General features: G+C 42.3%; 1 protein-coding gene across 1 annotated transcript in view; it reads left to right on the top strand.

Annotated features, from left to right (window-relative positions):
• PDGFD (platelet derived growth factor D) overlaps positions 1 to 24,978 on the top strand; it is a 368,901-nt gene that overhangs the window by 304,878 nt on the left and 39,045 nt on the right. The window contains exon 4 of the mRNA XM_040340228.1: positions 2,140 to 2,199. Within this exon, the coding sequence (XP_040196162.1) occupies positions 2,140 to 2,199 (60 nt within the window). The remainder of the gene's footprint in view (positions 1 to 2,139; positions 2,200 to 24,978) is intronic.

The following is a 24,978-nucleotide window of genomic DNA, read 5'->3' as shown; positions in this document are numbered from 1 at the left end:
GGCACTCATAGTACAATCCAGAATGTCTGATCCTAGCCAGGGCCATGGAACAATGCATCTCAGCAGGTGTGGATATCCATCCGACAGTCCACTTGCATGGTAAGTATTGAACTATGAACCATGCATATTGGACTGAAATGACACACGCTTCTTTACAGACAAATTATACAAAGAATATAGACAGATACCTAGATACATTGGATACACAGCCATTGTGTCAATTGCAATCGCTCTCAGCCAGGAGATGATGGCTCTGTGATTTCCTGCACTGTCCAGGCTGCATTGATGGTGAGGTTGCAGATGAACTTTGAGGCTAAAAAGGGGCATTGATCAGGCTGCATTGATCAGGCTGCATCGATGAGATGGGCATTGATCAGGCTGCATTGATGAGATGGGCATTGATCAGGCTGCATTGATGAGATGGGCATTGATCAGGCTGCATTGGTGAGATGGGCATTGATCAGGCTGCATTGATGATATGGGCATTGATCAGGCTGCATTAATGAGATGGGCATTGATCAGGCTGCATTGATGAGATGGGCATTGATCAGGCTGCATTGATGAGATGGGCTTTGATCAGGCTGCATTGGTGAGATGTGCTGCAGATGGGCAATAATCAGGCTGCATTGAGGCTTCAGATGGGCACTAAACAGGCTGCATTGACGGGCACTGACCCTTATTTTAATTCAAGTTTTTATTTAAAAAAATAATTCATGAAACTTCCCTCCTAAAATGCGTGTTATACGCCATTAACTTCAGCATTTGTTTTTCTATTGGTTGAACTAGATAGACTTGTGTATTTTTTCATCCTGACTAACACTGGGGTAGATTCCCATACAAATAGATTGGCGCAGCGTATGTGAGATAAGCTACGCTGCTGTAACTTCCATTAGGCTGTTTTGAATCCCCAAAGAATTTGCGCCGTAAGTTACGGCGGTGTAGGGGCGCGGAATTCAAATCGGCGATTAGGGGGGTGTGTTTTATTTAAATGAAGTGCGTCCCCGCGCCGAATGAACTGCGCATGCTCCGTTTCTAAATTTCCCGCCGTGCATTGCGCGAAATGACGTCGCTAGGATGTCATTTTTTAAACTTAGACGTGACTTACGCCCATCCCGATTCACGGACGACTTACGCAAAAAAAAGAAAAAATTCAAATTTCGACGCGGGAACGACGGCCATACGTAACATGGCAAATCTAACTATACGCGACGAAATAGCAGCTTTAACTATATGCCGAAAAAAGCCAACTACAGACGCTGTAAAAAAATGCGCCGGCCACTCGTACGTTCGTGGATCGTCGGAAATAGCTAATTTGCATACCTGACACGGAAAACGACTTGAACGCCACCCAGCGGACGCCAAAGTATTGCATCTTAGATTCAAAGGCGTACGGAGACGTACACCTGTCGGATCTAACCCAGAAGCCGTCGTATCTTGTTTTGAGGATTCAAAACAACGATACGACGCGGGAAATTTGAAAGTACGCCGGCGTATCAGTAGATACGCCGGCGTACTCTGTCTGTGGATCTGCCCCTATGTAACTACTGTTTGTGTCAGAGTTTGGAAAGTATTTGAAAAATGGAGAGCACTCCAACTACTGGCAAAAATACAAATTATTAATATGTAATATTTCATATTAACTATAATATTTATATTAATTATAACTTAATTAATAAAAAGTCAAGAAAATATCAGCTGTGGACCTAGTGGTCTTATAGAGAACTGATTTATCCAATAGCTGAACCTTCCTCACCCAAGAAGCTAAAATAAAGACAAAACATGGTTTTAAACTAGCTGTATTTAAACCTGAATTTAATTATTAGATTAGTTTACATACCTGGCTTAACATTTGGCTTTTAATATTTAATCTGAATTCAGCTTTAAAATAATAAGCAAGTTGGAAAAATGTAACAAATCAAAAATTAAAAAATAATGTTAATTTATCTTGCAGCTCTCAGTAGAATTTCCATCTTTGCGATTTGCAGCCCTGCAGAATGAAGTAATCCTGTATTTTCACGGTCTATTATAGCAGCCTAGCCTGGATGCCTGAAAGGCTATTCAAATCTAACAGTAAAGATCTTATCCTGGGCCACAGCTTTTGTTTAAATTCTTATGCTAGCTTTTTCCTTTTCCTTTCAGAATGATTTTCCGCCTGCAGCATCGGAGACAAACTGGGAATCTGTCACAAGCCCTGTCTCAGTAAGTAATACTGTGTGTCAGTGCGCAGAAGAAAATAAATATGTATACTACTAAATAAACAGCATGTTCCTAGTTATTATCTGTACTGCCACAGTAACAAAATACTCTGATGTGCACTTTTTTTTTTTTTTTGCATCTCAAATTTAAATTTGACAGGTATTATGCAGAATGAATGCTTTAAAGGATTAAAATCATGATGAAATTAAAAGAAGAACGCTTTGGTTTAAAGCGATATTTCATGCTTTTAAACCTCTGGAAATGCATATTGTAAATAGATTTTTTTGAAAGAATTACGAACAATTACTTTAAAGCGACTGTGTCAAAAAAAAAAGACCATGGGGTAGATCCACATACAATTAGATGGGCGCAGCGTATGTGAGATACGCTACGCCGCTGTAACTTACTTTAGGCCGGTTCAAATCCCCAAAGAATTTGCGCCGTAAGTTACGGCGGCGTAGTGTATCTCAAGCGGCGTAACGGCGCGGAATTCAAATAGGCGATTAGGGGGCGTGTTTCATTTAAATGAAGCGCGTCCCCGCGCCGAATGAACTGCGCATGCGCCGTCCCTAAATTTCCCACCGTGCTTTGCGCTAAATGACGTCGCAAGGACGTAATTTTTGTTAACATAGACGTGAATTACGTCCATCCCAATTCACGGACGACTTACGCAAAAAAAAAATTCAAATTAAACGCGAGAACAACGGCCATACTTAACATGGCAAGTCTAACTATACGCGACGAAATACCAGCTTTAACTATACGCTGGAAAAAGCCGACTACAGACGACGTAAAAAAATGCGGCGGCCGCTCGTATGTTCGTGGATCGTCGGAAATAGCTAATTTGCATACCCGACACGGAAAACGACGTGAACGCCACCCAGCGGACGCCGAAGAATTGGATCTTAGATCCGAAGGCGTACGAAGACGTACACCTGTCGGATCTAACCCATCCTATCTTGTTTTGAGGATTCAAACCAAAGATACGACGCGGGAAATTTGAAAGTACGCCGGCGTATCAGTAGATACACCGGCATACTTTCTGTTACCCGTAAAAGAAGGCAGTAAATACTCAACTTTCCCAGTGCCTGGGCTATCACACACTGCCCTGACTACTGGACCTGGTCCCCACAAGTCTCCTGGGCAGTGTTGATTTTGACATCAAATTTCGATTTAGTTTTAATCATAGTCTTTAGATTAAAATGCTTTTTTAGTTTTAGTCATATTTTAGTCATCTGAATTGTTTTAGTTTTAGTCGTATTTTAGTAATCTGGAAATTTAGTCATATTTTAGCAGACTCAAATCTCCAGTACGTTTTAGTCAACTAAAATCGAATGGGTTTAGTTAACCCCTTTGTGCCGACCGTATGCAAATTTGTGTTCATTGCTTGAACGTGTAAGGCCTGGTACACACGATAGGATTTATCCGCGGATAAATCCTCTGCGGAGTGTACACACCATCGGATTGAAATCCGCGCCGAATTCCCATCGCGGTGACGTGTCGCGCCGTCGCCGCGATGATGACGCGGCGACGTGCGCGACGCTGTCATATAAGGATATCCACGCATGCGTCGAATCATTACGACGCATGCGAGGGATGGGTTTGGACGGATCGATCCGGTGAGTCTGTACAGACCACCGGATCGATCCGCTGGTTCCGATTCCAGCGGATAGATTTGTAAGCATGTCTACAAATTTTTATCTGCTGGAAATCGGAAATATCCGCGGATAAATATCCGCTGGAACGTACACACCAGGGGATCTATCCGCTGAAACCGATCCGCTGAGATTTTTCAGCGGATGGATCCTCTCGTGTGTATGGGGCCTTAAACTTTTTTTTAGAGCCAGCGGTTGGCTTTTTAGTGATTACAACATATGTGGCGAAAAGGCACTTGGCTGTTATCCTAATGCCGCGTACACACGATAATTTTTCGGCATGAAAAAAAGTTCATTTAACATGATCGTGTGTGGGCTACACATCATTTTTTAGGTTCTGAAAAACGACCAATAAAAAATTCGAACATGCTGCATTTTTTAACGTCGTTTTAAACTATGTCGTTTTCGGGTTGTAAAAAATTATCGTGTGTGGGCTAAAACGACGTAAAAAATTTGCGCATGCTCAAAAGCAAGTTATGAGACGGGAGCACTCGTTCTGGTAAAACTACCGTTCATAATGGAGTAAGCACTAGTGTTGAGCAGAATACGCCATATTCGATTTTGCGATATATCTCGAATATATAGTCGAATATTCGAGATATATTCGCTAAATTCGAATATTCGTGATATTTTATCGAAATGAAATGATTGCGAAATTTCGCTATTGCGAATGCGAACATAATTGCGAAATTTCGACAAATGCGGAAGGAGCACTCTGATTGGCTCAGAATATTCGTGATATTTTATCGAAATTTCGCAAAATGCGAATGCGATATTTATTGCGGAATTTCGACAAATGCTGTAGGAGCACTCTGATTGGCTCAGAATATTCGTGATATTTTATCGAAATTTCGCAAAATGCGAATGCGATATGTATTGCGGAATTTCGACAAATGCTGTAGGAGCACTCTGATTGGCTCAGAATATTCGTGATATTTTATCGAAATTTCGCAAAAATGCGAATGCGAAATTGATTGCGGAATTTCGCCAACTGAAATGAAATGAAACTGAAAATGAAAAAAAAATGAAACTGAAAAAATCGCTCTGATGCGGAAGATAGGGCGAAGAAAATAATTGCGCGATATTCCGATTGCCGAATAATCGCATTGCGATTTTTCGGTAAGATAAAATGATCGCTTCAGCTACTCGGCCCAAGGTCTCTAATCATACCAGCAATGCTTTTAGACGTCGATGGAGATCTCTAGGATGTGATCTGTTCTAAAAATAAAATTGAAAAAATTTGAATATTCGGAATAGCGAATATTCACTGCGAAATTCGAAATATATCGCGAATACTCGAATATGCCATATTCGAGCCGAATATTCGCAATACGAATATTCGTGAGCAACACTAGTAAGCACATTCATCACACTGTAACAGATAGAAAAGTGCGAATTGTCTTTTACTAATACGGAATCAGCTAAAGCAGCCCAAAGGCGAGAATGGAACTTCCCCTTTATAGTGCTGTCGTACGTGTTGTACGTCACCGCGCTTTTCTAGATCATTTTTTTTTAAACAATGGTGTGTGGGCAACATCGTTTTAATGATGAAGTTGCGAAAACGTAGTTTTTTGGACATGCTGAAAAACAACGTTTTTTTCCATGCTGAAAAATGATCGTGTGTACATGGCATTTGGAGCGGGAGGAGACACCCCCCCCCATCCCGCTGCTTTTCCCGGGCCTGCCGTCCCACTGGGATACCCAAGCCACCAGCCAGCGCATTCGCCGTCAAGGCTGAGAACCGAACGAATCCGCATTTGGCTTTGATCAGGTCTCCGATGTAAAATCCCGGAAGCGACGTCACGACATCCCTTCCGGTTTACTCGGTTGCCAGTGACATGGCATGACAAAGATAGCTAGTGCCTACATTTGTGTACATTTCAAATTTTATTAGATTGTTTAATGGTCAGATAATACATGCACATCCTATTTCAATTTAAGATAACTGTTAGTAATTAGGTGTATAACATGATTGTAGACCTACTGAATGACACACTATGTAGGCTGTGATAATCCTGAAATGAGCGATAAGCATAAATACAAATACAGCAAATACTAGAGACAAGGAGGGAGATTTACTAAAACCATAGCACTTAGAATCTGGTGCATCTGTGCATGGTAGCCAATGAGCATCTAACTTCAACTTGTTCAATTAGCCGCTTAAGGACCGCCTAACAACGATATACGTCGGCAGATCGTACAGGTTAACCCCTTCACTGCTAGTGTCATTTTCACAGTAATCAGTGCATTTTTATAGCACTGATCGCTGTAAAAATGACAGTGGTCCCAAAAGTGTCAAAAGTGTCCGATGTGTCCGCCATAATGTCGCAGTCACAATAAAAATTGCTGATCGCTGCCATTACTAGTAAAAAAATTTTTTAATAAAAATGCCATAAAACTATCCCCTATTTTGTAGACGCTATAACTTTTGCGCAAACCGATCAATAAGTGCTTATTGCAATTTTTTTACCAAAAATATGTAGAAGAATATGTATCGGCCCAAACTGAGCAAAAAAATGTTTTTTTTATATATATATATTTGGGGATATTTATTTTAGTAAAAAATATTGTTTTTTTTTTTAAATTGTCGCTCTATTTTTGTTTATAGCGCAAAAAATAAAAGCCGCAGAGGCAGGGATGGACTGGCCATTGGGACTACAGCGAGTTTCCCGGTGGGCCGATGGCTCAGTGGGCCGGCTTCCGTGACAGTGGCCTGGGAGTTTCTCACTTCTGCCTAATCTTGTCCCATAAGGGGGGGGGGCACCAAACTGATTCTTTGCCCCGGGAGAAAAAATGTCTAGCTTCCCCACTGGTACTGCCTATAAGAATATCAGTACCAGCCGTTCTACTCTAATAAAGTAAAACGGCTAGTGAAGGGGGAGAGGGGGCTTGGGTGGCCGGGGGGGGGGAGCGGGAGTTGTCCGGCCGCTGTGGGAGAGACCTGTCAAAGTGGGCCAGTCTGGATGAAGACCAGGGCCAAATTTTTGTCCCAGTCCAGCCCTGCGCAGAGGTGATCAAATACCACCAAAAGAAAGCTCTATTTGTGGGGAAAAAGGACGTCAAATTTGTTTGGGAGCCACGTTGCACGACCGCGCAATTGTCAGTTAAAGCGACGCAGTGCCGAATCGCAAAAAGGGGCCTGGTCCTTTAGCAACAAAATGGTCCAAGGGCTTAAGTGGTTAAACTTTCACGAAAAAAATGGAAGCTGATCAGTTTTTATGGAGAGCTGCTCCAGTTTTAGTAAACCCCCCCTCCCCATAGCATCTCCAGAAAAATAGCTCACAACACAGTTGAAGCACATATACAAATACTGTTTTACCAGCCAAAAGATCATAAAAGTAAATGTACATACTATTCCATTTATATGTGATGTGGTAAGACACTGCAAAATGCTAAGAGGACAGCAGGCTGCAATTCTGCAAATGTTATTCTCGTTCTTTATGCTTGCTCTTGGGCTACCAGTAAATATAACCATTCTGTTGTTGCACAATTTGAGATTCAGCTTTGAATAGAAAGCTTTCCAAGGACTCATTGCAATCAGCAGAATATGTTTTGGTCCCTTTTTGGCCATTTTATTTATTTATACATAGGTATAACACAGTGTTCTGCCCTCCCAGAGATTATTCAGCATAACAGAGCACACAAATATCTTTAGGTCTCCTGGCTATTTGTCACAAAGCTTTGTCTATTTCCTCCTTGATATAGAGCTGCCTCAGGCCTCATACACATGACCGAGTTTCTCGGCAAAAATCAGCAAAAAACTTGCTGGGATTTTTTTTTGCCGAGGAAACCGGTAGTGTGTACATTTTTCGAAGAGGAAACTGTCGAGGATCCTGTTGAGCCAAAAAGAGAGCATGTCTTCTTTTTCCTCGACGGGAATGGAGAAACTTGCCCTGTCGAGTTCCTCGACAGCCTAACAAGGAACTAGACGAGGAAAACGATGTGTTTCGCCCGTCGAGTTCCTCGGTCATGTGTACGAGGCTTCAGTCTCAGCCTCCCTGCTGAACTGGTTCCATCAATCGCTAGACTGGACCTCTAGTCTGCTCACCTACAGGTTGCAGCTTGCTCAGCTCAGACAAACTGGTTTGTAGATATAGGGACTTCCTCAACCACCCCTTAACAATTTCCAATTCTTATTCGTAGCCGGCCATAGATAGATTTCTCGCGGTTCCTGCTGAAACCTGCTAAATTTTGATTCATCTATGGGCAGGCTGGTTGTACTGAAGTCAATAGAACAATTTCAGTACAACAGTTTTTTCACAGCTATAGCCAAACAGTGATTATTGTATTCTGATGGCTGGGAAGCCTCCCACTGTTAGAATACAGTAGCACAGCAGAAGGAATTCCCCCATCAACACAACCTGTGGTTTTAGGAAAGAAAATTGCATAATGTATATCCTGCCTTAAGCCTCGTCCACACGATATGATTGTTGGCAGGGGATTGTCTGTTGACAGACTGTTTTCCTAAAATCTTACCGTTAGTACGCTCATTTTGACAATTGTTGTCCAACTTTCACCCAACAAATGTTGGATGACAGGCTAGTAAATTTTGGGCGGACAGTGATCTGTTGTCAGATTTTCTGATGGTCAGTACACAAGTCCGTCACACGAAAGTCAAAGGTACAAACACGCGTGCTCGGAATCAATGCTAACCAAACACAAAATTAGTAGAAGGGGCCCAAAGGGTGGCGCTCAAGAGCAATTACAATTGTGTAACAATAGTATGCAAGACAAGATCCTGGCACACGCCCTTTTGACAAAAATCAGATGCCCTGTTTGCCAACAATCGTACCATGTGTACGAGGCTTAAGACATCTGTCTGACTCTGCAGCCTGTCCATTTGGGCCAGACCGGCTTGCACATAGAACTCCCATGTGTACAAAGTCATGCTGTTATCGCAGCATATAGGAACACTGGTTGGAAACGTTCTCCTTTGTGTGTCTCCAATCAGTCTCCCCTATGGGAAGCCTGCTCTGGGCCCCATCCAGAAGATGGATTAATGGTGAGGAACTATATTTCCACTTGTATCTCCATATTTTAGTACTTGATCTCAGCAATGAATGACCAGATCTCCGATTGTCTGCATATCTTAAATTAATTTACATTGACCCTAAGGAAACTGATGATATGTTAAGTGTGATGCCTCATACACACGATCAGTTTTCCTAACAAGAAAAGTGTGACGTGAGCTTTTTGTCATGAATTCCAACCATGTGTACAGTTTTGGCCAAAAGTTTTGAGAATGACACAAATATTAGTTTTCACAAAGTTTGCTGCTAAACTGATTTCAGATCTTTGTTTCAGTTGTTTCTGTGATGTAGTGAAATATAATTACACGCACTTCATACGTTTCAAAGCCTTTTATCGACAATTACATGACATTTATGCAAAGAGTCAGTATTTGCAGTGTTGGCCCTTCTTTTTCAGGACCTCTGCAATTCGACTGGGCATGCTCTCAATCAACTTCTGGGCCAATTCCTGACTGATAGCAACCCATTCTTTCATAATCACTTCTTGGAGTTTGTCAGAATTTGTGGGTTTTTGTTCGTCCACCCGCCTCTTGAGGATTGACCACAAGTTCTCAATGGGATTAAGATCTGGGGAGTTTCCAGCCCATGGACCCAAAATGTCAACATTTTGGTCCCCGAGCCACTTAGTTATCACTTTTGCCCTATGGCACTGCGCTGGAAAATGCATTGTTCTTCACCAAACTGTTGTTGGATTGTTGGAAGAAGTTGCTGTTGGAGGGTGTTTTGGTACCATTCTTTATTCATGGCTGTGTTTTTGGGCAAAATTGTGAGTGAGCCCACTCCCTTGGATGAGAAGCAACCCCACACATGAATGGTCTCAGGATGCTTTACTGTTGGCATGACACAGGACTGATGGTAGCGCTCACCTTTTCTTCTCCGGACAAGCCTATTTCCTGATGCCCCTAACAATTGGAAAGAGGCTTCATTGGAGAATATGACTTTGCCCCAGTTCTCAGCAGTCCATTCACCATATTTTCTGCAGAAGATCAATCTGTCCCTGATGTTTTTTTTGGAGAGAAGTGGCTTCTTTACTGCCCTTCTTGACACCAGGCCATCTTCCAAAAGTTTTCGCCTCACTGTGCAGGCAGATGAGCTCACACCTGCCTGCTGCCATTCCTGAGCAAGCTCTGCACTGGTGGCATTTCGATCCCGCAGCTGAATCCTCTTTAGGAGACGGTCCTGGCGCTTTTTTTTTATGGGATTAAGTTAATTTTCATGGCAAAGAGGAACTTTGCAATTAATTCCAACTTGTCTGATCACTCTGCATAACATTCGGGAGTATATGCAATTTCCCATCTCAAAAACTGAGGCAGCAGACTTTGTGAAAATTAGTAGTTGTGTCATTCTCAAAACTTTTGGCCATGGCTGTATGCTCCATCACACTTTTTCTGTCAGTTTTCCTGCCAAGAAAAGATTGAGAGCGGGATCTAAATTTTCATGACAGGAAAAATTCCTATCGGGAATTGCGTTCGTCTGTATGCAATTACGACGCGCAAAAAAAACGTGCATGCTCAGAATCAAGCAGAAGAGCCGTAGTGCCTACTGAACTTCATTGATCTCGGCTAGTCGTTCGTGTTGTACGTCACCGTGTTCTTGACGTTCAGAATTTCAGCCAAGATTTGAGTGACGTGTGTATGCAACACAAGTTTGAGCCGTTTTCCTGCTGAAAAAAAAAACACGGTTTCCTGTTGGAAAATCTGATCGTGTGTACGAGGCATAAATCTCCTAATATGGTACCAGGCAAATAGTACACACATAATTAAAACGAATGATGGCAATTTTTCCATATGACTAGGTACAGTGTAAATTGTCTAAATAACCTAAAAACTGTTACTAACCAGCCACTTATGCCGCGTACACACGGTCGTTTTTCGTTATGAAAAAAAAAACGAAGTTTTTCAGCATGTCCAAAAAACGAAGTTTTTCCAACTTCATCATTAAAAACGATGTTGCCCACACACCATCGTTTTAAAAAAATGATGAACAAAGCGCGGTGACGTACAACACGTATGATGGCACTCTGAAGGGGAAGTTCTATTCGCCTTTGGGCTGCTTTAGCTGATTCCGTGTTAGTAAAAGGCGATTCACGCTTTTTTGTTTGTTACATCGTGATGAATGTGCTTACTCCATTATGAATGGTAGTTTTACCAGAGCGAGCGCTCCCGTCTCATAACTCGCTTCTGGGCATGCGCGGGTTAAAACGTTGTTTTAGCCCACACACGATTATTTTTTACAACCCGAAAAACGTAATTTTAAAAAACGACGTTAAAAAATGCAGCATGTTCAAATTTTTTTCAGAAGCCGAAAAACGATGTGAGGCCCACACACGATTTTAAATGACGTTTTTAAAAACTTTGTTTTTTTTTTAATGCCGAAAAACGACCGTGTGTACGCGACATTAGTGTTCTGTGCCATCCAAATTTGGACTCCAATCATAGTTTTACTCCAGATAATTAAAGTGGTTCTAAAGGCTAGATATTTTTTACATTGATGCATTCACTGCATTAAGGTAAAACATGTCTCCCTCCCTATATATTTAGCTGATTCCTTATTTAATCCAGTGCTATGCCCATCTGCAGTGCCGTTGGTCTCTCTCTCTATTTCCTCACACCCTCAGAGGCAGCAGTGGGAGCCATTGGCTCCTGCTGATGTCAATCAGAAGGCAGCAGGCAGCAGAGGATGGGGCTAAGCCACGCTGTGATTGTCATAAGATGCACACAGCCCAACTCTGGAGCGATCTCACAGGTGTGCCACCAAAGTAAGCAGCTTCCTATTGGGTGCACCAAGAAAAGGAGGAGCCAAGAGCTCTAGTGGGAGACCCCAGAAGAGGATGTTTTGGGCTACTCTGTGAAATACCATTGCACAGAGCAGGTAAGTATACCGTGTTTATTATTTAAATAAAATAAAATAAATCCTTTATGACCACTTTAATATGACACTGAATTAAAGCTAATTTTGTTGCTCTGTAGTAAGCAAGACTGTTGTTCTGTGAACTTTATTCCTGGCTTTAGTTCAATCCAAGATAATAAGTTAATATGAAGACAATAAAAGACAATATTGTAATATGTAGGTGGCATACCTATCAAAACCCTTGCCGTATAGTGGTATTGTTCTTCACAAATATTAGAATTGGTGCTGCTGTATATGATGCTTTTGCTGCATTGCATTGCTGTACCAATGAGTGACCATTTTCACTTCAGTACTGAAGGCCCACACTAACTAAAGTGATGAACATCATGTTTTAAATACAGCCAAGGACCACCCCTTTGGATTCCAACCATTATCTACTTGCCGACCGCCCTATAGGAATGTTACTGCTACAAGGTGGCCGCTGTGTGCAGAATTATATATATATATATATATATATATATATATATATATATATATATATATATATATATATATATATATATATATATATATATATATACACCTGATCTGGCATATCCGGGTAGCTGGCACAAATGTGCACTGCTGGTGGCTCGCCCCCGCTGTGATTATACACAGCAAGAGCTGATCAGCGGGTACCACACACTCAATGTCCGCTGGCACTCGCCTATCATTAGCCACAGAGACAGAACTTCAATCTGCCTATATAAACAAGGCAGATTGCCATTCTGACAGAAGGGAAGGCATGGATCCTGTGTCTCTGCAAAGCAGGAACTAGGACACATGTCTTCCCCTAGTAAAAGCACCTCACACAGTTTAGAAAAACACAGGTTAGGTACACAGTTAACCCTTTGATCGCCCCTGATGTTAACCCCTTCCCAGTCAGTGTCATTAGTACAATGACAGTGCAAATTTTTTAGCACTGATCACTGTATTGTGTCACAAAAAGTCTCAGTTAGCCCTGGTTCACACTGGGTACGATTTGGAACGATTTGAGATGCGATTTGACATGTCAAATCGCATCTCAAATCGGCGGCAATTGTCGGCAATGGCACTGTCCTAATCAGTGCGACGCCGCATCTGCGATTTCAAAAAGTAGTTCCTGTACTACTTTTTGCGATTTCGGGCCGCGATTTACATTAAATTGCGGCCGAAATCGCGGCAAAATCGCGGCCGCAAAATCGCGGTAAAATCGCGCATTTTACCGCGATTTTGAATTCGCAGCAGTGTGAACCTAGGCTAAGTGTCCGAATGTCTGCTGCAATTTCTTCTAGATTGTAAGCTCTAACGAGCAGGGCCCTCTGATCCCTCCTGTATTGAATTGTATTGTGACTGTACTGTCTTCCCTGATGTAAAGCGCTGCGCAAACTGTTGGCGCTATATAAATCCTGTATAATAATAATAATAATAATTTCGCAGTCCTGCTATAAGTCCCTGATCACCACGATTACTATTAAAAGAATAAATGAAAAAAATCCTATAGTTCGTAGATGCTGGAACTTTTGCTCATTCCAATCAATATACGCTTATTGGGATTTTTTTAATCAAAAATATGTAGTAGAATACATATTGGCCTAAATTAAGGAATAAATTAGATTATTATTTTTTTTTATTGGATATGTCTTATACCAGAAAGTAAAAAATATTGCTTTATTTTTTTTCAAAATTGTTGCTCTTTTTTTGTTAATATATTTAAAAAAAAAAAATGCAGATGTTATCAAATACCATCAAAAGAAAGCTCTATTTGTGGGGAAAAAAGGGTAATTTTCGGCACGACCGCTCAATTGTCGGCTAAAGCGACGCAGTGCCATATCGCAAAAAGTGCTCTGGTCAGGAAGGGGGGTAAATTCTTCCGGGGCTAAAGTGGTTAACCACTGTATAAGTAATCACTGTATATACTATGCATTTTACTTAACATCTATTAAACAGACAAATTATCTCACTTTCCATGTACAGCCAATCCAAAAAGCTAATTGATCTCAATTTATTTCTCATGTGGGTTTCAAAGTTAAACTGAAATTAATGATTCCTAAAATGCTATCACATAATTAGTAAAAATATGCGTTACTTCAGTTTAATGTAGATAAATGTGTTGGTAACTGGGTGCTGATAAGTTCAGAAGCTGATATCAGTACATATTTCTGTGTTTATGTAGCAATGCTTGTGTAGCAAGCAATCTGGAGGTGTGGCTTCCAGCAAAAAAGCAATTTTAGTACATCATTTTCTGCAATACAGTATATCCATGGGTCACCCATTTTTCCAAAGCTTATATTTAGTGCTAAATTTATTATATACAACCATGTGATAGCACATGCTTAATGCAATCTCAGTTCTGCTGGAAGAAATCATAAAAGCAACCACCTTTCTGTTTAAAGTGGTATTAACCACTTAACCCCCGGACCATATTGCTGGTCAAAGACCAGGCCACTTTTTGCGATTCGGAACTGCGTCGCTTTAACTGACAATTGCGTGGTCGTGCGACGTGGCTCCCAAACAAAATTGTCGTCCTTTTTTTCCAACAAATATAGCTTTCTTTTTGTGGTATTTGATCACCTCTGTGGTTTTTAGTTTTTGCGCTATAAACAAAAATAGAGCAACAATTTTGAAAAAAAAAATAATATTTTTTACTTTTTGCTATAATAAATATCCCCCAAAAATATATATAAAAAAAAAAAATTTCCTCAGTTTAGGCCGATACGTATTCGTCTACATATTTTTCGTAAAAAAAAAATTGCAATAAGCGTTTATTGATTGGTTTGCGCAAAAGTTATAGCGTTTACAAAATAGGGGGTCGTTTTATGGCATTTTTCTTAATATCTTTTTTTTTACTAGTAATGGCGGCGATCAGCGATTTTTATCGGTACTGCGACATTATGGCGGACACTTCGGACACTTTTGACACATTTTTGGGACCATTGGCATTTTTATAGCGATCAGTGCTATACAAATGCATTGGATTACTATAAAAATGCCACTGGCAGTGAAGGGGTTAACACTAGGGGGCGAGGAAGGGGTTAATCATGTTCCCTGGGTGTGTTCTAACTGAAGGGGGGTGGGACTGACATGGGGAAATGACAAATCGCTGTTCATACATTGAATGAACAGACGATAGGTAATTTCCCCCCCCCCCTGACAGGACCGGGAGCTGTGTGTTTACACACACAGCTCCCGGTTCTCGCTCTGTAATGAGCGATCGCGGGTGCCCGGTGGTGATCGTGACCACCGGGCACGTGCGTCGGCGTCAGGGGCACGCATTCGCGCCTCTGGTGAAACGCGCGTGCCCCTATTGACTGCTCGGCAAAATGACGTATAGCTACGTGATCTTGCCCAGCAGAGCCGACCTGCCCCCGTATAACTGCGGCGGCTGGTCGGCAAGCAGTTAAAGTATAACTAAAGGCAAAACCTTTTTTTTCTGCAAGGAAATACCTTATGCCACTTCCTGTTTTTTGTCTCATGAGAGTTTGTCAGGAAGGGAGGGGAGATGAGTCATAAGGGGGCCAATGAGAACTGCAGAGCTGGAAGTGTGTGTCTGTGTAAATCCAGGAAGTGAAAAGGCAGCAGCTTCAGCTGCCCACAGTTAAAATGGTTGCGGCTGGACTAAATAGAGGGAGTACAGAAGCACAGTATATATTAAATAATATGCAAAGTGGTTGGAGGGAAGCTTCAAAATGGCAAAGATGTTTTTATTACAAATTATGTGAGCAGACTGCAGTTGCTCTTTAAGGGTAAATCTTCCAATGGTGACACTAACTCTGGTGACCTTGGGTTCCCCAAGGAATTCCATTAATTTGCAGGGATTTCTTCTCACCTCTTTGGCTATGGAACAGGAAGTGAAGTGAAATCTCCACAATGGGACACAGATGGCCTTTGCTCTATCCAAAATTAAAAAAAAAAAAAAATGTGTCTATAGTTCTGCTTTAAACATTCTTTTTTTTTTTAATTGCTGACACGTAGGGTATTTCTTGTTCAATATTTTTATTGAGGTATACAGAAGAGTGTATAAAAAGTGTATAATCTTATACATGGGATACATTCAATGTGAACGGTATCATACATACCTTTACATGTCTAGGAGTAAACAGGGGTATATGGTCTAGAGACAATCAGTGTAACAGAGTGGTTTAGAGGGCTGGAACGAGAGCCCTTCAACATTCGATGAACCCAGTTAGTTGTGCCTCCAGACTACCCGTTCGCCCCTTATGGGATCAAACTGTGAACAGGTGGGGGCACATTTATAAGGTATTGGATTGTCCTCGTCCGGAACTGGAGGTATGTTGTAGGACCTACGAAGGTGTCGTGTTATTCACATTACCACTGTTGTTTACTTTATGTATTAGTTCAAAAAGAAAAAGGTGAAGATTAAATTATCAGAAAAAGTGATGCGGGTTAGTCTCTAGCTGTATGCCATGGGTTGAGGAGGGAGTGGGTATCCCATAGTTGTGGGTCATATAGTGAAGAATAGAGAAAGGAAGTAGAAAGGTAAGAGACCCAAGTGCGGGGATAAGGCGGGCTAGAGTTTCTTAGGAGTGGATGAAAGGCAGGTGTCACATTATCGTGCCTGTACATAGTAGGTCAGCGTAAAAAAGAAAAGGGGGAAAGTGAAAGGAAAAAGGAGAGTAGAAGGAGGGAGGAGAGTCTCTTGTGGCGGTAGTGCGGCTCGCGGTTAGGAGATGCGTTTAGTTGGATGAAAGGCAGGTGTCACATTATCGTGCCCGTACTTAGTAGGTCAGCGTTAAAAAATAAACAGGGGAAGTGAGAGGAAAAAGGAGAGTAGGAGGGAGGAGAGTCTCTTGTGTCGGTAGTGTGAGATGCGTTTAGTTGATGGTGAGTTGGGAAAGATAGCAAGGCAACAACAATGACTGGTTGAAGTCAGGAGATAAGTAATGTTTGACCCAGGGTTGCCAGATCTTGTGGAATTTTTTGATTTTGTCATCTTCAATAGCTGTCAATTTGGCATATTCATCCTATGTTTGGCTTCAGCCACAACCAAGGTTTGGGATTTCCATGCCTTGGCTATAGTTTGGCTGCAGTAGTGAGGTAAATGAATAGTCGGAATTGAGTCGGGGTGAGTCCAGGCAGTTTAATATTCTAAAGGGCCGTGGCTGGGTCTGGAAGGATATCGGTTTCCAATGCATTTTCCATTTTTACCCTATCGGTCTCTTCTGTCATAAATGCTTTCTTTGCCTGTCAACTGTCATGTATACTGAGCCATGCATGTGTAGCTCAGCATACATTTACAGCACTCGCTCTGTGCCACAATCATGTGACTCCTGTGTGCATATGTAGCACTGATGCCATTATGACCCGGTCATTCAAGTGGCCAAACAGGCAGAACCCAGAAGGAAGACTGTGTGAAGATGAAAGAGACCAGCCAAGCGATGTTGACAGTGTAGCACTGGAGGGCTTCGTTTGACAGGTAAGTTTGCCATAACATGTTAACATGAGGTGCAAACTGGCACATTACATAGTTACATAGTTACAAACTGGCACATTATGGCATAAACAATCTAGGGGCCCGTTTTAAAAAAATAAATAATACCCCATGAAGTATAAAACAAAAAATATTGCAGCGCTAATAAAGTCCATAAATGATGACCAGGAAAAGCCACAATGTGAAATCCAAAAAGTAGATAGAATAACAAATAAAGTTCATAAATTGGTACAAAAATTGTAGATATCAGAAGATATGCGTGATCCAACTATCACCAACGTGCTTCACCACCCAGTATAAGGTGGACTCTTACCAATGTTGGAGGACTCTATTACGGAGTAAGATAAATGTATCATCAGCAATCAGCCATCACAGATCCTCCAGGGACAGATGCTGTTCTGTAATCCCAATAAGAATCAATGGACATAGGGCAAACGGTGTGCATTGCAGAAGATAAAATCAGGCAAGTATGCAATGAATCCATGCAAAAAGATCGATAAATTGGTGTACACAACAAAGCAAGCGTGGCAACGGCGCATACCGAGGCTCCACCCTACATGTTTCATCACTGACGTCATCGGGGGGGAAAAGTAGCTGAATGAGATAAGCCCTGTCATTCTGGTACAAAATAAGACTGTTGAAGATGTATTTATTATTTTAATGTAGGTATTTATATAGCGCCAACAAAATATGCAGCTAAAGCCACAAACTTTTTTTTTTTTTTTTAATAGAGTGGTGGGTGGTTTGAACCTCTACCATGACTTTGTCTGTGTCCTTGCTAAAAAGATGTACTCTTGCTATGTGTGTTGGTGATCACTGCTACCTAGACTAAAAATGAGGGAAAATCCAATATCTAGAGTTGTCTGCAGCACAGAAATAGAAGGGAAATCTTCCAATGGTGACTCTTCTCTCAGTCTGAAATGAGATTTACCTCACTTTGGGTACATTTGCCTAAAAGGGCATTTACCTCAACTTGAGTTCCCAGAGTTTCTCCTTACATCAGAGGACAGGGCTCACCACTGGAGAATCAGAGGACAGGGACCCCTGGCAGGTCACTTGGCAGAGCTCCTTTCCTATCCCAGCACTGTATACAGCCCCCCCCCCCCAGACTACACAGGGCTAAAATTACATTCCTTTACACACAGTCTGTCAGCCTTCACAGGGTGTATCTGTCTTCACAGTGTAGTTGCAGTAGGCAGATACACCTAGTACAGATCATGGCTAACTGGCTTTGTTGTAAAGGAATGTGATTTCAGCACTGCGGAGGAGAAGCAGTATAGAGTGCTGTAGTGGGAAAGGAGCTCAGCAGCCGGGCGTGATATCCAGGGTGGAGGGGGTGGTCAGGGGGCATTGTGGGAGGGGGGGCACAACTTAGATCTAAGGAGGCAAAGCCATGTGTCACAAAATCTGGGATTTTTTTTGAAATTTCTGAAGGTTTCTCTGTCAGTGTTGGCAGGTGTTGGGGGAAGGTCACCTCCCGGAGCTCTGTGTCTTTTCCCCAGTTGTCAGGGAAGGGGGGGTAAGCAGACATCCCCGGGTGGGGGGGTAAAGAGCATCCCAGCTAATGACTAGGAGACACTGAGCGGTGTCTTACCTCACCAGTGACATCGGTCCCATCATGGCTACAGGACAGCACTTCTCCTTTTAACTTGCTGAACTTGGTTACCATTCCATGCCTACAGCACAGACACTTTCACATCCTGGGATGTTCCTACCCCGTGCTCCTCTACATTCAGGAAATGTCTCACAGCTTCTCCCCAGTCAATGAAAACGGAGGGGTGTAGACTATGGTAAGGATAGTGGAAGCCCAGTACTGGAGCCTGACTGTGGGGCCCTAGGGCAGATCAGAGCTGGACTTTGTGGAGGATATGATAATATGACAGGGAGGCTTCAGGGGCCCCCTGGAGCTAGGGGCAGGCTTGCAATTGTGACCCCTGCAACCCCTTATGCTACGCAAATGGCAGCATACATGTGGTAGTATGCTGCCATGTTGGCACCAGGAAACAGCAGCAGTGGGGATTTTTACACACAAGTTCAACTGTGAATTACGCTATAAAATATAGTGTTTGATCCCATTTTGGCTATTATTATCTTTAACCAAAGAAAGACCTACAGCACGTAGAATGGACGTCCTCAAAAAAGCAGGCCCCCGCTCGCTCCTTGGGGAGAATATCCATTGAGCTCTGTGATCTCTGTCTTTCAGATCAGATCTGGATAAAGGGCCAATCACAGAGGCCCTTTACCATGTGACCAGCTGTGTTCAATCACAGTGGATCACATGTTAACAGACACACTGGTTATCGATATTTCTTTCCTCACACGCTGCCACAGCGTGAGGAGGGAACAGCTGGTTGCTGGCCAGTGTCACAGGTGACATGTACACATAATTAGGGCACTGATTATAAATGCATCCACATCAAGGCCAATTAGTGCCCATCCGTGCTATCTATCAGTGCCGCCTATCAGTGCTCATCAGTGCTGCCTATCAGTGCCTCCTTATCAGTGCCTCCTCATCAGTGCCCATCAGTTTGACATTCCTGGGCAGATCTGAGTAAAAAAAAAATATGAAACATGTATTCTTCTGAAATCCATTGTACTGTCTCTTCTGGTAACTAAATATCAAGTATAAAGATTGTGGCACTGACACAGACTGTATACTTCCATGGCACTGGCAACTACCTTGGGTATAGAGTTAGCCAGGAATCTCAGATCTCAGTAGGAAAAAAAATACTACAATGTGGCTGATGGATTGAAACTAGTAAGGAAAATTAGCACAACATAGGAACTGTCACACATTGCAGCCACTTTGAATTTGCAATTTTTCCATACACTAATAATAATAACAATTCCGATTTTTTGCTGAATTCCTTTTCTTCGATTTTTTTTATGGAAATCTGTCAGGTCATTCATTGTGACCATAGCTCTAGATCTAATCACATAAGCAAAAAAAAGACACAAAAAATACAATTAATTGGTGTATTCTATGCATGTATAAATCAGTAAGATAGAAAGTGAGAATGGCGGCACAGTGGTTTAGTGGTTAGCACTTCTGCCTTGCAGCACTGGGGTCATCTGTTTGGATTCCAACCAAGACACTCTGTGGTGTTTCTCCAGGTACTCTGGTTGCCTTTTTAGTTTAAGGATAGCAGATTGTGTTAAAGTGGGCTTGCAAAAAAAAAAAATGGAATCTGTTTTACATACTTAGCTAGTGTAAAATGTAAGATTTGGAGTGAAGTGCCCACACAATGAGATTTAGAGTGGCATTTCTGAGAAAATAATTTTGCAATTTTCTGGGATCATTGGTTATGTGATGTATGAGATTGCTTTTCCTTCCCCTGCCCTGGGCTGTATAGAGATTGTGCTCTTTCAAATATTTCAATAGCACAAATGGTCCAGAATATTCCGACACCCCATCCTAAATACTGACCAATAAACCAAAACATTTCTTACTAGGGACTTTTATGGTGGCAACGTTATTGTACAAGTACTATCACAGTAAATTCTTAATGAAACTCTTGTTTATTAATATACTGTAGATGTATTAGAAAAATAGGAAGTTAAGGTATAAAAAATACAGGCTCCTCCACCAGATACAGCAACAAATAAAATGTTAGATCACAGATCCCCTAAATGGTGTAAACTACCCCTACACAGCTACTCTAAATAAATCTACCACCACCCTCCTGTGGAGCACTACATGTACCATCAGTGATTTTGTTTATACAGTAAAGTGTATATAGTAATGGCTGGGAAAGGGTAGTTGACACTGTTTAGGGGATTTATGATATAAAAAGATTTTTGTCGATGTATCTGTTGGAGAAGCAGGCTTATTGTTACCCTACCTTCCTCTTTTTAATATATGTATATTAATAAACAAAAGTTTTATTAAAGCAGAACTAAATTGCAAATGGACACCACAAACCAAAAACACCATTAGGCTCCATGCACACTGAAGCTCATAAACGGATATTTTTGGGCGTTAGGGCATTTTTTTTAACAGCCCATAAACTCCCCTCTGTTATCCTATGTGTACATGCAGGCATGGACGTTTTTGGACGTTTATCAGCAGTGGAGTTTATGGGCTGTTTTCTGAAAATCCTAAAATGGCGTTCAGAAGCTGTTATTCTGACCAGAAAAAAACGCTTAACCATTAGCACACCGTCATATGACGGCTGGATAATGAGCCTCTTGTTCTGGGTGGACGTCATATGACGTTGCGCCTTCCTGAGCCAGTAGGGGGAGTGCACCCGCCGCGTCACTAGGAACCCGATGCGCGTGCCTGATGGCCACGATGTCTGCTGAGCACCCACAATTGCCCAGTAACTGAGCAGGACTGTGGATCTGTGTGTGTAAACACACAGATCCACGTCCTGTCAGGGAGAGTAGACCAATGGTGTGTCCCTTGTACATAGGGACACCGATCGGTCACCTCCCCCAGTCAGTCCCCTCCGCCCACAGTAAGAATCACTCCCTAGGGAACCCCTTGATTGCCCCCTAGTGTTAACCCCTTCCCTGTCAGTCATATTTATACAGCAATCAATGCATTTTTATAGCACGGATCGCTGTATAAATGTGAATGGTCCCAAAAATGTGTCAAAAGTGTCCGATGTGTCCACCGCAATATCACAGTCATGACAAAAATTGAAAATCGCCGCCACTACTAGTAAAAAATAAATAAATAATACAAATGCTATAAATCTATCCCCTATTTTGTAGCCGCTATAACTTTTGCTCAACCCAATTGGGATTTTTTTTTTTTACCAAAAATATGTAGAAGAATACATATCGGCCTAACCTGAGGAAAAAATGTGTTTAAAAAAATAAATATTTGGATATTTATTATAGCAAAAAGTAAAAAATATTGTGTTTTTTTCAAACTTGTCCCTCTTCTTTTGTTTATAGCGCAAAAAAAAATAAACCGCAGAGGTAATCAAATACCACCAAAAGAAAGCTCTATTTGTGGGGGAAAAATTGCATGACCGCGCAATTGTCAGTTAAAGTGACGCAGTGCCGAATTGCAAAAACTGGCCTGGTTATTGGGCAGCCAAATCCTCCGGGCTGAAGTGGTTAACCAGCAAAATTCCAACATTTCCATGTTTTCACAGAGCCCATTTTCTCCTAATGGCCAGTGAGGCACCCCTTCATAGTGGTCAGCCAACAGAAATGTAAGGTGTTGAGTAGTAGAAACAGGCACGTTCGAACTGTCCATAATTCCTGAGTACACAAAATAATTAACCACTTAAGCCCCGGACCATTTTGCAGCTAAAGGACCAGGCACCTTTTTGCAATTCGGCACTGCGTCGCTTTAACTGACAATTGCACGACCTGTTTTCCAAACAAAATTTACATCCTTTTTTCCCCACAAATAGAGCTTTCTTTTGGTGGTATTTGATCACCTTTGCGGTTTTTATTTTTTGCGCTATAAACAAAAATAGAGCGACAATTTAGAAAAAAATGCAATATTTTTTACTTTTTTCTATAATAAATATCCCCCAAAAATATATAAAAAAAATCACAATAAGCGTTTATTGATTGGTTTGCGCAAAAGTTATAGCGTCTACAAAATAGGGGATAGTTTTATGGCATTTTTATTAATATTTTTTTTTACTAGTAATGGCGGTGATCAGCGATTTTTATCGTGACTGCTACATTATGGTGGACACATCGAACACTTTGGGCCAGATTCATCAATAGATACGCCGGCGGATCTCCTGATCCGCCGTCGTATCTGTGAGACCCGACGGTCGGATCTGTGAGATCCCACGGTCTGAGCTATGCGACTGATTCATAAGAATCAGTTCTGCATAGATCTCCCTTAGATCCGACTGGTGTAAGTGACTTACACCAGTCGAATCTTAGGCTGTAATCTCCCGCCGGCCGCTAGGTGTCGTCGCTTTTTTTTACACGTCGCATATGCAAATGAGGAGAACCGCCGATTCACGTCCGTACACCCGCCTGTCACTCTTTTTCAACGTCGTTTGCGTTCGGCTTTTTCCGGCGGATAGCTACACCTGCTAATATGAGGGGTAGCTAATGTTAAGTATGGCCGACGTTCCCGCGCCGATTTTTTTATTTTTTACGTCGTTTGCATAAGGCGATCGGGAATCCCGATGGCCACAATTTACGTACCCGCCGCTAATGTAGCGACGTCATTTGGAGCATGCGCACTGGGCTTTTTCGCCGGCGGCGCATGCGCAGTTAAATCGGCGCGGGAACGCACCTGATTTAAATTGTACACTCCCCCTAGCCGCGGAATTTGCATTCCGCCGGGGGGAGTTACGATCCAACGGTGCAATTTGCGAGGTAAGTGCTTTATGAATCATGCACTAGCCTCGCTAAATTGCACCGGCGGATCGTAAACCAGGTAGATCTAGCGGATCTAAAGATCCGCTGAGCTACATGAATCCGGCCCTAAGACACCATTTTGGGACCATTGTCATTTTTACAGCGATCAGTGCTATAAAAATGCACTGTTACTGTGAAAATGACACTGGCAGTAAATGTGGTAACTTCTAGGGGGCGCTGTAGGGGTTAAGTGTGCCCTAGTGTGTGATTCTTACTGTAGGGGGGCATGGCTGGGCATGTGACATCACTGATCGTCGTTCCCTATGACAGGAAACAGACGATCAGTGACAGGCTTACTAGGAAGTACGGGGAGAGGTTTGTTTACACTTACCTCTCCCTGTTCTTCAGCTATGTGACCCGATCGTGGGACACCGGCAGCGATCGGGTCCGCGGGTCTCGCGGGCGCAGTCACGGAGCTCAGAACCGAGTCGCGAGCGCGGGCAGTTAAAGGGCAACGTACCTGTACGTGATTGTGCCCAGCCGTGCCATTCTGCCAACGTATATCGGCATGAGGCGGTCCTTAAAGTGGATGTAAACCCACTCTCATCCTTTCTAAACTTCTTTCTAATGTCTCCCCTCTGTCTGTTATAAGAACTGAAAAACTGTAGATTCTGACACTCCCCTTGTCAACATGCATTTTCTCTTGTGTATTTCTTACACTAAATTCTGCTATGATGACTAACATCCAGTCAAAATCCATAAAAGTAACCACATGACTTCAGAAAGGGAGTGGGGGTGGGAATTAAAAAATAATGCCTGTCTCCAAGCTAGTGCATGAGATATGTAAATAACCTGTCACTCACAGCAAGGGGACGGAACGGACTAAGGTTTTTCTCTGTAAGTCAGTTTTATTTCACTGAACAAAGCTGGATTAACTCTGTGTGGCAAGACTGGGCACAGATGATAGGAAATCTTTTACTCTACATTGTGACAGCAAAAATAAATTAAAAAAATTGGGTTTACATCCACTTTTTAGGGGTTAGGCTGAATTCACACTACAACGCGGCGTATTTTACCGCGAATTGCCGCAACTAATTGCGGGGTTTTCTCCCGCGATTTGCCGCGACAATACGCGGTAAAATACGCTGCGGTAACATACACAGAAGGGGTGATCTACATTGTCGGCTATGGCCGAACGCCGAAGCCGCCCGAAATAAAGGGTCCGGGACTTGTTTTGAGCTTCAGGCGTTTCGGCGTTCGGCGTGGAGATGTGAACCATCTCCATAGCCGACAATGTAAAATCACCCCTCCAGCGTATCAGGGGCTGCTGCGCCGTCGCGCTTCAGGCGTATATATGCCTAGGTGTGAATGGGCACTCAAAGTGGAACTAAACCCTCCTATAGCTTTTTGCCATGGAAGCTGCCATCTTGGCCTCTGTTTGATCTATAGCTGTCATGACGCTGCACATGTGGTCAGTTATGACACCAGCCAT

The sequence above is a fragment of the Rana temporaria genome, chromosome 2 (assembly GCF_905171775.1).
Source record: "Rana temporaria chromosome 2, aRanTem1.1, whole genome shotgun sequence".
NCBI classification, from domain to species: Eukaryota; Metazoa; Chordata; class Amphibia; order Anura; family Ranidae; genus Rana; species Rana temporaria.
The sequence above is the reverse complement of the archived record's forward strand: the minus strand, read 5'-3'. Positions and strand labels throughout refer to the sequence as shown.